The 14,233-nt window shown below is 42.8% G+C and overlaps 1 protein-coding gene across 2 annotated transcripts in view; it reads left to right on the forward strand.

Moving 5' to 3' along the window:
- SPAG6 (sperm associated antigen 6) overlaps nucleotides 1-14,233 on the forward strand; it is an 84,656-nt gene that overhangs the window by 35,439 nt on the left and 34,984 nt on the right. For both annotated transcript variants that reach the window (XM_053263600.1, XM_053263599.1), the window contains exons 3-4: nucleotides 113-279; nucleotides 10,574-10,757. In XM_053263600.1, the coding sequence (XP_053119575.1) occupies nucleotides 113-279; nucleotides 10,574-10,757 (351 nt within the window). The remainder of the gene's footprint in view (nucleotides 1-112; nucleotides 280-10,573; nucleotides 10,758-14,233) is intronic.

Consider the following 14,233-nt stretch of genomic DNA (forward strand, 5'->3'; position numbering starts at 1 on the left):
TCTTCAAGTTAGCATGTAATGTGGTGTTGTTTTTCTTTTCTAAAGTTGCCTTGGAGTTGTTTCTCTAATTACCATGTGGGCTTTTCTTTCCTCCTCCTCTCTCATAACTCAGGTGTAATGGCTCTGCTGAGGCCGCTCCTATTGGATGTGGTTCCAAATATTCAACAGACGGCTGCTCTGGCCCTTGGGAGGCTTGCCAACTATAATGATGACCTGGCAGAAGCTGTAGTTAAGGGAGATATTCTTCCACAGCTCGTGTATTCATTGGCTGAACAGAATGTAAGGAACTCTTATTTTCTTAAACAAGTCTTTTCTAGCTGCCAAATGAGGTTAAAAAATTTCTGTCTTAATTAGATATTTAATAAGTCTCTTTAGATTTGTGTATTGTTATTGCTGCACCATATATGGTAAGTGCATTGATCTCTCTTGACAGAAGGTGTCCATAATTGTGATTTAATGATTCCCCCCCCCCTTGCTTTCCAAAAATGATTTTATTTTTACTTCCTTAGCTGAAGTACATTACTGGTAATTCTATTTTCAGGATTGTTTAATAAAATGATGGTTTGGAGAAGGCTTCTTTATAAATGGTAATAATCAGAAATGCTCTGCTAGTAATTAGCTAGAAGCAGCCGTTAACGACTGTTCGGAAAATGCGTATAGAGTAAACTTCTGTTATTCCATAGATCATACTGCAAGGCGTGTGAAAGTCTAGAAATCCATAGCACTGAACACTCAAATATATTGATATGTTGCACAGTGAAATATGTTAAAAGCTTTTATATTTGCTCATAAATAGGCCATATAGTAAAGGGTTTGATCCACTTGTTTGCTCTGTGACATGAAATATTATAACAACGGGGTTTGTGGCACCTTAAAGGCTAACACACTTATTGTAGCACTTTCATGGACAATTAGAGTTCACGTCATCAGATGCGTGAGTACTATATTCAGCTGGCCGGAGTGTGCATGTGTTTGTGTGTGTATGCATGCACATGCACACACTCTCTGGTATAGAGCAGGGGGTGCTCGATCTTGGGGCACCCGATGTTATTGGACTACACCTCCCATCATCCCTAGCCACAGTGGTCGCTATTGTATGGGAGTTGTAGTCCAACAACATTTAGGGCAGGGGTAGGCAAACTTGGCTCTTCAGTTGTTAGAACTACAACTCCCATCATCCCCAACCACAATATATGCATTTTGCAATAAATTGTGGCTGGGGATGATGGAAGTTGTTGTTCAGAAATAGCTAGAGAGCCAAGGTTGCCTACCCCTGAGCTGTGGTCTCAAGGATGAGAAAGTGTAGAGAAAACAAATCTGTAAGCAGTTATATCCATTCTCGCCCTCGCCCTCCCTCCCTCTAAGGCATGCGTGTGTGCACACGCTCACACATTTTTTGATGTCCACTCACTTAATTTGATGATTAATTTTTTGATGTCCACTCAGTTAATCAGGAAGGCCCCACTTTGAATGCATGTGTGTGCACACTGCCTTGATACTGCTGCCCAGAACAAAATTCATTCCACACACAGACGAAAAAAATTAGAGAGAACACTGCTCCCTCCCCCCCTCCTCCCCCCTATACTTATATGCCAGCTAGGAATAATATCTCATGCATCAGATAGAATTTTGCAGATCTAGCAGTTCACAAAAGCTTATGTGACAATACATGTATTAGCCTTTAAGCTGCTACAATACTCTCTTCTTGTTTTTGCTGCAGCAGACTGACATAGCTTTCCCCCCTGGAAATGAAATATTAAATTACATACATAGCATAAACACTTGGCAAGGTTTGCCTGCAAAGTGGTATATAAATACTTAAAATAAACATCAATTAATGCTAACTGGGCAAAGAGGCACCTTTTTGACGTGGCAATTCTCTTTATTGAGCAGGGGGAGAGTAACTGGCCCTATCCACCCCCAGCACAGTACCTCTAGTGACTGTTGCTGGTGTCTATCTTATGTTTGTTTTTCTACTGTGAGTCCTTTGGGGACAAGGAGCCATTTATTTATTATTTCTCTATGTAAACCGCTTTGGAAACTTTTCTTGAAAAGCGGTATATAAATATTTGTTGTTGTTAAACTGGCTAGTGCTAGCCTTGCTCTGGATTGCCATGGTGTAGGAATCATCTGGCCACCTCTTGTTTAAGCAGAGGAGTGGGCAGAGGACTTCTTCAGGTCTTACAGTAAGGCACTGCTTCCTTGCTAGGGTTGCCAGGCTAAAATTGGTGATTTGTGCTTTCTCTTTAAAATCGCCAGCAAAGCAGGAGGTGAGCCATCTGTGATGTTTCTTGCCCACTTCTTCCCTGTTCAGGTCATCCATCCCCTTCCTTACAGATGTAGCTCACTCAGAATTCTGCTTGTTACAGCTCTCTTCTATAAACAAATATAGGGTTTTCCCTTCTTGGACTGGAAGGATGTTTTTTTGGAATCTACTTTTCTCGATGTGAGAAAAATGGTTGCTTTGCAAGATACAATAAAAGTAATAAAATTAACTAAATTAAACAAAAGGTTGTCAGATTAAAAACCACAATCATTATTAGGTTCAAATTAAAGGTTATTTACAAGCTAAAAACTGAAAATTATGAAAAGCTAAAGAACCTACCAGAAATAACAAAAAAATTGAGCATTAAAAAGCCTCCTTAAAAAGGTGCATTTTAAGATGTTTTTTAAGAACACTGAGGGAGGGAGCATGGCGAAGCTCTTCAGGGAGGGCGTTCCAAAGCCGAGGGGTCACAACCGAAAAGGCCCTGTTTCTAGTCCCCGCCAACCGGATCTCTGTTAGTGGTGGGGTCATGATCAGTGCCTGAGATGATGAGCGGAGGGCCCTGGCAGATTCATATGGGTGAATGTGGTCCGACAGGTACCCTGGCCCCAAGCCGTGTAGGGCTTTAAAGGTCAATACCAGCACCTTGAATCTAGCCCAGAAGTGGGCAATGAAGCTGATGCAGGATGGGTGTAATACTCATGAAGCGACTTGTACCCATGAGCATCCTTGCGGCAGTATTCTGAACCTGCTGAAGCTTCTGAGCACTCTTCAAGGGCAGCCCCACGTAGAGCGCATTGCAGTAGTCCAATCTGGATGTTACCAATGCATGAGTGACTGAGGTCAGGTCTGACTTCTCCAAGTAGGGTTGCAGCTGGCGTACCAGCCGTAGTTGGTAAAAGGCACTTCTGCACACCGCCACCACCTGCGCCTCCAAGGTCAGCGTTGGGTCCAGGAGCACCCCCAAGCCGTGGACTTTGTCTTTAAGAGGGAGTGTGACCCCGTCCAAGATCAGATTTACCTCATTACTCGGATGTTCTACCAACCCAGAGCACTTCCATCTTATCTGGATTAAGTTTCAGCTTGTTTGCCCTCATCCAGTCTAGAACAGCCTCCAAGCCCCGTTTGAAAGCATCCACTGCCTCCCTGGTGTCTGCTGTCTTAAAAGATAGGTAGAGCTTGGTGTCTTCAGCATATTGATGGCACCGCAGCCCACACCTACAGATGACCTCTCCCAGGGGCTTCATGTAAGTGTTAAACAGCATGGGGGACAGAATAGATCCTTGTGGCACCCCATAGGCCAAAGGCCAAGGGGTGGAGCAGGCATCCCTCAGCACCACCTTCTGAGTACGACCCACTAGGTAGGAGCGGAGCCACCATATAACTGTGTCCCCAAGTCCCAACCCAAGTAGTAGCTTTCTCTCTAACTATGGATATGTTAGACCTAGGGCCTGCTGGCCTATACATGCCGGAGAATGTGATAGGTGTTAGCATGGACTTCACCATTTCAGACTGCTGCTGGTGAATTCCAGTTTTGAATGCTCAGAGCAAACATCTCTGTAAATAGAAAGCTAGCACAGCAGGGAGAACATTTCTGTACCAGCCCTTTGTTCCCTGGGCTGGTTTTCTATTTGCAAGAGTTGTTGTTGTTGTTTTTTTAACATAGGAGACCATTCAACAATATGACCACTCAGCTATATTATGAAGTGGCACAGTCCATTCTGCCACCTGATTCTGTGGCACATGTAGGCTAGGCCTACTTTGTTTCGACTCTGAATTTTCCATCTCTGAGTAAGATGTTTTGTTTTAGCGACATCAATGTGCTATTTTTATGTCCGTTCCCTTAAATGTCTGATTGTATGATCCCTTCTGTTTTCCATGAACAAACCTTTTCCTTTGTTTATTTTATTTTATGTATGTATGTATGTATGTATTTGTTTATTTAACATATTTTTATACCGCCCAAAACTTATGTCTCTGAGCGGTTTACAACAAAAAGATGACAATAGAAATGTTAAAACATTAGTTAAAACAAATAAATGACAACAGAGAGATTAAAACACTGGTTAAAATAAATGACAGCAAAAAGTTAAAACATTACAACAATTTAAAATTTTAAAACAATATTTTAAAACAATGTTAAAACGGTATTTAATTAAAAGCCTGGGTGAACAGATGTGTCTTTACAGATTTTTTAAAAAATTGTCAGAGATGGGGAGGGGCAGCAGTGGAGAAGGCCCATCCCCAAGTAGCCACCAGAGGAGCCGGTGGCAACTGCAGATGGACCTCTCCTGATGATCTCAATGGGCAGTGGGGTTCATGACAAAAAGGTTTAAGAGTGTTGTTTTTTGCCTTGAATTATTCAGAAGCTCTGATCTACCAGTGAGTGGCTTACATACTGCACTGTGCCCTGCCGATCCAGATCCCTGCCCTGGATCTGCACAATTCTCCTTGGGAGAATCGTTGCTGCAGCAATGACACAACGGTTACTAGCGATGGAGCCTCTGTGAGCTTGCTAGCAATGTTCGTGGGATTTGAGGATGCACAGAGCCAGAGCATGTGCCCTGCTCTTGGACTGGCAGGGCATTGCATTGTACATAAGCCAGTCAACCTCTGTTTGCTGCTTAGATAAATGATTCTTTAGGAAGGTAACTATTGAGATTGAAAATACCCCTGTAGTGAAGAAGAAAGGGGTGCATAGTTTTGATCTCAGTACCAGCAAACCCCATTTTAGTGTGCTACCCCGGAACTCTACATGCCCAGACATAAAACACGGCAGAGAAGTGACAGCTATCTTGGATTCTGCAGGAATGTGAAACTTGGTTAGCTTGTTTCCTCTCATGTATTAAAAGCCGCCCTGGAGCTGACTCTTGAGTGTGTGAAGCATGTCGGCTCCACTACATCAGCCCCTGGGTCCATCGTGACTGTTTGTAATGTGCATTATTTCAGAAGTAGCTCATTTTGAATAATAATAATGGATGCAATCCATTGGGGATTTCGTGGTGCAGGCACCAGTGAAATGAATGGGAATTGCATGGAGGAACCTCCCAGCGGATTTCACCTACTGATATTAAAAATCCTTCGAAATATGGCTTCCTGCTTAAAACATAATTATTTGAAAGTAATAATATGCATGCTCTGCTGCGCATACAAGTACTTGCTAATAATAGTGCTAGTGCTCTTAAATTGTTCTTTGAGCAGGCATCAACATTTCACAGCATTTTATAGTCTATTATAATGTTATTGCTGTTTGGAAGACAACAACCGCTTACATTTTTCTGTTTCAATGTCACAGCCTTTTCACACTGACCATTCTTGGGGTATTTTCCCTTCTTTTTTTCTTTTTTAACCATAGCAGTCTCTTATGTGTGAACATTACACAGTTCCTCTGTTTATGTGTAGAGAGATGGCAGCCAACCAGCCCATTTCAGGGCTGTTGCTGCTGCCCTGCTTAAGCACTGTTATTCTGTGAGATCACATGCTTTTGCCCCCTTTTAATTAAATCTGAAAGAACTGCCATTCTTGGCTCCATCTTTTCAGTCACTAAATGGGTTCCTAATACCCCATCTCTTCTGTATACATGCACGGAAATCATAGAAGCCCACTCTTTACCTTTTTAATATAGCAGGATGATTAAAGAGTGCAAAAGGGGGAGTCCTCGGCAACCCTTGCTAACGGGGCAAAGAGGCACCTGGTAAAGTGGTGGCTTGCTTATATTTAGCAGGGGGAGAGCAGCTGTCCCTGTTCACCCCCAGCATAACATCCCTCCAGTGGCTGTTGGTGGTGTCTGGTGTGTGTATGCTTTGTTGTGAGCCCTTTGGGAACAGGAAACCATTTGAAGGAAATTCTTTTTCTCTGTAGAGAGAAAAAAAATCTGTTGAAAAGGAATATATAAAGATGTTTGTTAAAAAATATTACTAATCCTGGGTGACACCCTCATTAACGTTGTGCTTGCAGAAGGCTGTTGCGCTAAGTCTGGAGCTTGCATTCCAGACTACAAGATGTGCAATCTGTGGCATGCCTCGTATGTTTGGCAGGAGACGTTTGTGCAAAACTGCAATAGTGCACTTCTGAAAACCCCTGTGATGTAGAGCAGCTGCATGAACTTTGCTGGTTGCATAAGCACAGCATTCATCAGGATGTCGGCCTGAGCCACTAATAATAATATTAACTCTATTCTGGTTCACACATTTACCCAGCCAGTTGATCTGTTTGTTTGGAGGAGCACACACCCCTCCCCTTTATTTCACCCGTAAACTGACGAGTGACATGGGCTGTTCCCGGAAAGGTTCATCCATCTGTATGAGGCCCAATTCACATTATCCTTCCCCCTCAAAAAAAGAGTGGGGAGAATGCATGAAGAGGCCCATGCTTATACAAACCTCATAGTGGGCCCCATCACCCATCATTTTATTATTATTTCTTGTTTACACAGTGAGACAGGTGTTATTGACTGGTTTGTTTTATCCAGATTGAGGTGCTCTTCAAGGTCTTTTGGAACTGCACCCAGGGCGCCAATTACCACTGGGATGGCTGAATTTTATCATCAATACTGTTGGTTATTATAGATATCGTCGCAAAATATAGGCTGTTCCCAGTAAAGTTGCTTTTTGTAATTGGCTGATGGTGATTTCTGTGGTCCCTATGGTGTTGAGGTACTCTTCAAGTTGTTTTGGAATTGCATGTAGGGTGCCAATTACCACTGGGATTATTTGGGTCTTTTTCTGCCACAGCCTTTCAATTTCAATTTGTACATCTTTGTATTTTGTGATTTTTTTCTATTTCTTTTTCTTCTATTCTGCTATCCCTTGGTATTGCTATGTCGATTATTTTAACTTGTTTTTCTTTCTTCTCGATTACAGTTATATCTGGTGTATTGTGTGGCAAATGTTTGTCTGTTTGTAGTCGGAAGTCCCATAATATTTTTACATCTTCATTTTCAACAACTTTTTCAATTTTATGGTCCCACCAATCTTTGGCTACAGGTAGCTTGTATTTTTTGCAGATGTTCCAATGTATCATCCCTGCGACCTTGTCATGCCTTTGTTTGTAGTCAGTCTGTGTGATCTTTTTACAACAGCTGATCAGGTGGTCCACTGTTTCATCTGCTTCTTTACAAAGGCGGCACTTGCTGTTTGTTGTGGATTTTTCGACTTTGGCTCTTATTGCATTTGTTCTTAGTGCCTGTTCTTGTGCAGCCAGTATTAAACCCTCTGTTTCTTTCTTCAAGTTGCCATTCTTAAGCCATGCCAGGTCTTGGTGATGTCTGATTGGTGATGTCTGATGTCTTGGTGATGTCTGATTTTCCACTTATATTGTGCAAATATTGACCATGCATTATTATTATTAATTCAGTTTCTATACCGCCCTTCCAAAATGGCTCAGGGCGGTTTACACAGAGAAATACTAAATAAATAAGATGGCTCCCTGTCCCCAAACGGCTCACATTCTAAAAGAAACACAAGATAGACACCAGCAACAGTCACTGGAGGTACTGTGCTGGGGGTGGATAGGGCCAGTTACTCTCCCCCTGCTAAATAAAGAGAATCACCACGGTAAAAGGTGCCTCTTTGCCCAGTTAGCAGGGGATATTTAGATGCATGATGGAGGTGAGGGACCTTTCTCCAGTCCTTTACTGCACAGAAAGACTGACTTCTGGGCCGTGTCTGAACTGAGGCCCTGCCTCCTGAGAAGCTCTTGTTTTTCTTTAAAAACAAATGCAACAACCCACCCAACCTCTTTGTGTGAAGCAGGAACCCTTTCATGCTTTGTATGGGACAAGCCAGCAGCTTCCCCATCCTTGTGCCCTACATTCACTAGCTGCTCTCTGTGGCAGCTGGAGCTGGGCTGCGTGTGGGGCTTGAGCAGCAAGCAGGCTGCTGGGCTGTCCCATGTAAAGTGAGGAAGGGCCTCAACTTGAGGGAACACGCTTGACTGTATGGGGCAGTGTTCCCTATAACAAGGATTCCCAGATGTCGTGGACTACAGTTCCCACAATCCCCCAGCTAAAGACCATTGCAGCTGGGGATCATGGGAGTTGCAGTCAATAACAGCTGGGCATCTCTGTTATAGGTTACAGGGTGAGGGAGCACGCAGGCATGGCCCAGGGTGGCCTGAGGTATTGCAGCGCTTGAGGTGAGGCACCAAATGCTGTCTTGCCCACCACCCCTGCAGGGGCAGCCCCCTTTCAGAAAGGACCTTTGCAAGCTTTAAAAGTGGCACAGAGGGAGGGGTGGAAGGAACGTTGGGAAGGGGGCAGCTTCCTCCTCTGCTTATACATCTTGCAAGCTATACAGGGAAAGTAAGGAGAGGAGGGCAGCCGTCTTCTCGCCTTGCAAGGGTCAGAGTGGCTCTAAAGAGCTCAGTGGCAGTGGGCAGCAGGCAGCACCTGAGGCAGCAGTAGGCATCTTGCTGCCACCCCAACAACCCACTGCTTGAGGCAATTGCCTCACCTTGCCTCATGAAGGGACTGCCCTGGGCATGGCAATGGTTCACAGGGTGAGGGAGGATTCTATTTGACTCCCTTGGAGAGTCGCTCTCTAGCTTCATATGTGCACACACCTGGAGGGAGTAGTCTTGCACACTATAGCCCTATTCCGACATTAAGCTGTGTGTACAGGTATCTGTACTCTTGTACATGATTTCGCATGAATGACTGTACATGTGTTCATTTTAAAAGTGAACCTGGATAGAGACCCTCAAATCTAGGGTGTACATAGGAAGTGTACTACTTATAGGTGCATGGAACAGAATGTGTGAATCATTATACGTGCATACAGATCTGCACGTGTGTACATGCGACACTAGAGTGTATATGTGTGTTGAACCATTTCTTTCCAGCTTCCTAGGGAACCAGAATATAAATTTATTCATTTGCTTACGCACTGAACTCTCACGAACAGATAAGTTCTTGACCTGTTGGTGGGATCACACATCCTCAAAAGGAACAGGTGCACAGTCTGGGTGTGCTACTGGACCTAAAATCTCTCCCTGGTGTCCTAGGTGGAGGTAGTAGCCAGAGCTGTGTTCTTTCAGTTTTGGCTGATATGCCAGCGGCGTCCATTTCTTGAGATAAACTACCTCAGAACAGTGGTACACAGGGGCGTAGCAAGGTTGGAGGAGGCCCAGAGACAAGATTTTAAAATGGGCCCCTCGCTGATACACACACACAAACACACTTCACAATATATAGTGCACTCACATCCCCATTATGAATATGGTGAATATCTAGTTCACATTGAATCTAGTTTTTTTACTCTCTACTCCTGCCGATCTCCAAGAGACTCAACATAATTCATAGGGGGTGCAAGATGGGCAGGTGGGTAGTCATGTGATGTGCCTCTGGGGGGGCCCCTTGAGGCAGTGGGGCCCCAAGACGACTGCCTCCCCTTGCCTAATGGTAGTTACACCCCTGGTGGTACATATGCCGGTAACTTCCAGACTTGACTACTGCAATGCGCTCTATGTGGGGCTGCCCTTATATGTAGTCCAGAAATGGCAGTTGATACAGAATGAGGCAGCCAGGTTGGTCTCTGCGGCATCTTGGAGACCATATTACTCCGATAGTAACTTTCCAGGCAAAATACAGAGTGCTGCTTATAACCTATTAAGCCCTAAACAGTGTAGGCCTGAGGAATTTAAGAGAACGTCTTCTTCACCATGAGCCCCACTGCCCACTGAGATCATCTGGAGAGGTTTGTCTGTTGCCACCAGCTTGTCTGGTGGCTACACAGGGACAGGCCTTCTCTGTTGCTGCCCCGAGATTCTGGAACGCGCTCCCTGCTGAAATAAGAGCCTCTTCTTCTCTGACAACTTTTTTAAAAAAAAGTATCTAAAGACTTATTTTTTCACCCAATCTTTTTAACTTGACTGTGATTTTAAATTGTTTTAAGGTTTTCATTTTTAATCTGTTTGGGGCAGTCTACAAATTTGATAGATATATACAATGAGAACAGACTGCAGAATTTCCTGTGTGCATTTTGACAATGAGAATTTATTATTTATTAATTTATTAATTTATTATTTATTATTTGACATATTTTTAGACCGCCCAAAACTTACGTCTCTGGGAGGTTTACAACAAAATAAAAACAAAAAGTAAAACATTAGTTAAAACAAAAACAAAAAGTTTAAAACATTTTAAACTGAATCCTTTGACTTGAATGAGAAGCTAGTGCCCCTAGTGCTGCAGAAACAACCAGCTGTAATAATTAACTACTTTACTTTCTGATTTGCTTAAGAAAATCCACCATGCATTGCTGCAGTTGATTCTTACTTTCTCCTCCTCCCCCACATGCCTTTCTATAGCGTTTCTACAAGAAAGCAGCTGCCTTTGTTTTACGAGCAGTTGGGAAACATTCTCCTCAGCTAGCCCAAGCAATAGTGGACTGTGGAGCACTAGATACACTGGTGATTTGCTTGGAAGATTTTGATCCTGGAGTCAAAGAAGCCGCATCCTGGGCTCTTGGCTATATAGCAAGACACAATGCAGGTAACGGTGTTCCTAATGTCTTAGTGTTTCTTTAGTGCCAGTTGTGTGATAAATGTCGTCGGCTTTTGTGCCCCCAAATTAACAGGTAGCAAGCCATGTGAAAACCATGACAGCTTCATGGGGTGGCATGTGCCAGATGTAACAGCTGCCGAGAAGAGGCAGTGTGGTCTAGTGGTTAGAGTGTCATTCTAAGGCAGGCCTGCTACCAGTTGTTTTTGGACTACAACTCCCGTAATCCCCAGCCAAAGTGGGGATAGCCCGAGATTATGGGAGTTGTAGGCCAACATCTGCAGAGCAGACCTGTTCTAAGGAGTGGTGAGATTCATGTTTAAAAGCCCACTTACTGAGTGAACTTGGACTCTCAGCCTATTCTACTTCATAGTGTTGTTGTGAGGATAAAATGGTGGGCTCGGTGGGAGAAGAATGATGTACACTGTGTCCAGTTCCTTGGAGGGAGGTCAGGGTGTGTGTGTGTGTATGCTAATTAGTTCAAATTTTGCCTCTCCTGTGAATATGGGGATAATAATACTGACCTAACAGGGTGGTGTGTGAGGATTCAACAGTCTGACAACTCAAAAACTGCTATATAAATGTTAATTATAATATCTTGTCTGCTACTACTGTCACTATATAGAGACTTTAAAAAAAAAATTTCCCCTTAGTTGGCAACTTTGATGGGGAATTAAATACTGCCTCTGTGCTTGCTGAGTTGTCCTCTTTCACCCACTGGTTTAAGTGTCTGCTTTTCTCTCTCTGCCACTTCAGACATACAGATAACATAGCACAGGAGTTCCCAGCTTGAGCCTTGGGTTCCCCCAGATGCTGGTGGACTACAACTTCCATCATCCTCAGCCACACAATGGATGAAAGGATGTGGATGTGAAGGACAGGAGTTGCAGTCCATCTGGGGACTTGAGGCTATATCATATTACACCAACAAGCATTCATCAGAATTGGTGTTCTGGATCAGTCTGTTAAAGAGTGTTCCCTATTTGCTATCTGTCCAGTTTCTGCTAAGTATGTTCCAAGCCAGAAAGGACCAAATTATTATTATTGTTTAGTATGTGCAGCTCTGCCCATGCCTTTCAAATCCTCCTTTGTATGATCAAAAGTTCTTTGTTCTCCAAGTGAGAGGAGACTTTTCTGCATGTCAAAGCTTCTAAAGAAACTAGAGGCAAAACAATGAATTCCTAAAACAAAGGTAAGTTTTATTTAGGAAAAAACCCAGAACATAAATCCAGGCATATGGGGGTGGTGGTGGGTGGAATGAAAGTAAAATTGAATCAATTTCTGTCGTGTACACTGTCCTAGTTTTGTGATGAAGACCAGAAGACAGGGCAAAATACTTGTTATAAGGAGTTTATAAATCACCAGAGCATGCTTCCAGAGAGCAATGTCTCTTCTCCCCTCATGAAGCAATCGTAGATTCAGACACGGAGAGAACTTGTGTCCATGGAAACAGTAATACGCAGCGCACAGAGGACTGGGGAATCCTCCTTCTCAGAGTAATGACTGATTCAGAGTGACATCAGACTTACTGGGGGCATAGCCAATCGCAGAACACTTGTTTGAAGTGCCCCAATTAAGCATGGACAATTAGTATGCAGATTGTCACAGGTAACAAAACAGGAAAGCTGAAGGGAAAGTTGATCCCTGGTGTTGGCATCCCAGTGGGCAGAAAAGCACACCTTGGAGTTCAAAGGAAGACCTTCACAATGGCTGTTAAGGGTTTCAGTGTATATTGAGACTAGCTTAACCTTTAATTCCTTACCTCCTGACCTAATTCTGATTTACCAGGCATGATGGGAACTCAATTCAAGATGGCCACAGTTCAGCGAATACATGAAAATATAAGCCGATTTCTGTCTCTATCAACTCCCTTCACAGAGGTCTCCCCTCTGCTCCCTTTATTGAAACTCCTTATTCTCTATCCAGAAACATTTCAGGCCTTTCATCTGGAGTTCATCTCAATAGCCTGATTTTCTTTATTTAAAAGTGTTTTGTCATCTTTTTTGTTTTGTTTTGTAATCCAGATTGTGGAGAAGAGAAAAAGAAGGGAACTCACTAGAGAGTGTGAGAAACAATGTAAAAATAAATCATATTGTTTTTATTTTGAGAGTGAGAAAGTAAGCTTTGTACATGCATACCTTAATTTTATACCTTTGGGGAAATACAGGATAGTGTTGCCGAAGGTTTTGAGACAGAAAACTGGAAGAACTGGGTTTAAAATTGAACTCTGCTTTTAAAACTAAGTTGAAATATGTTGTCATAGAAATCATAGAATTGGAAGGTTCTTGTAGATTATCTAGTCCAGTTCCCTGCATGATGTAGGGAATCCAGAGTTAGGACACAGACAGCTGCCTCTATTTTAAGACCTCCAGCAGGCAAAAGCTTCGCCACTCCCAAGGTAACTGGTACCATTGTCAAAGTGCTCTTACTGTTCTCCTAATGTTTAGCCAAAATCTACCTCCCTGTAACATTGTCCTGTGGGGCAGCAGAGAATAACCCTTGGCCTTCATCTATATGACAGTCCTCCTTCAGGTATTTGAAGAGTGCTGTTGTATGCCCCCTCCTCCCTGATCCTCTCTTCTCCAGGCTAACACACCTAGGGATCATTTTAATTCTATCTTTATCCATAAGCCAGTTTGATATTGGGAATATAGATATTTCTTCAAATACAACCAAGAGCATTTAGTAACAGAATGCCAAACTGTGAGGCAGTCAAAACAGAAAGAGTAATAAATCATGCTGAAGTTCTTACTACACGAGCTATTGGCTTATGATCTCTTTTAAAATTTTGTTTGGAGTGCTCTTAATATTTTGTAAGGTGTTTGGTATAGCTATAATCTTTACATTCTCACCCTTTTTCTTTGTCCTATGTAAAATGTGAGGATAGTGTTCTTCGTAGTGGGGGCCTTCTTTGAGGCAATTTCCTTAGTAGCTTTTAGTCCATTCAGTGCTACTACCCAGAACTTTGTTGTATTGATAGGTTATTAGAGATACCTTTCTCTTTCCCACTAAGGCTACGCTGTAAATTAATCCTGCATGTATTGCAAGATGAAGCAAATTTGTGGGGTTGGAGTAGACTTTTCCAGTAGCTATATTCAGTTCTGAGACAAATGCACCACATACATTTGCTGTTAGGTTGTGAATTCAATACAGGTTTGGATGGAGATCACACTGAAAAATCTGTGTTTATATCTTGGGTACAATCCTAGGTATAGTCTGATAAGACACTGGAGCTTCATCCTTTCAGCCATCAGTGGTCTACTGATTTTCTATTTTTTTGTTTTGTATGGAAGTCAAAATGTTCTTTTGGCAACAACATAGGCGCAAAGCACTTTGTACATTGTAGGTGCTATATCTGTGAAATAAATAATAATACAATATATCCGTTACCACATGTTTACTCACGGGGAAATTGTGTGGGTACTGTATAACATTGTGATTAAGAAAGTTCTGAAGAGAGCTTTGAC

Source organism: Hemicordylus capensis, chromosome 6 (assembly GCF_027244095.1).
Source record: "Hemicordylus capensis ecotype Gifberg chromosome 6, rHemCap1.1.pri, whole genome shotgun sequence".
NCBI classification, from domain to species: Eukaryota; Metazoa; Chordata; class Lepidosauria; order Squamata; family Cordylidae; genus Hemicordylus; species Hemicordylus capensis.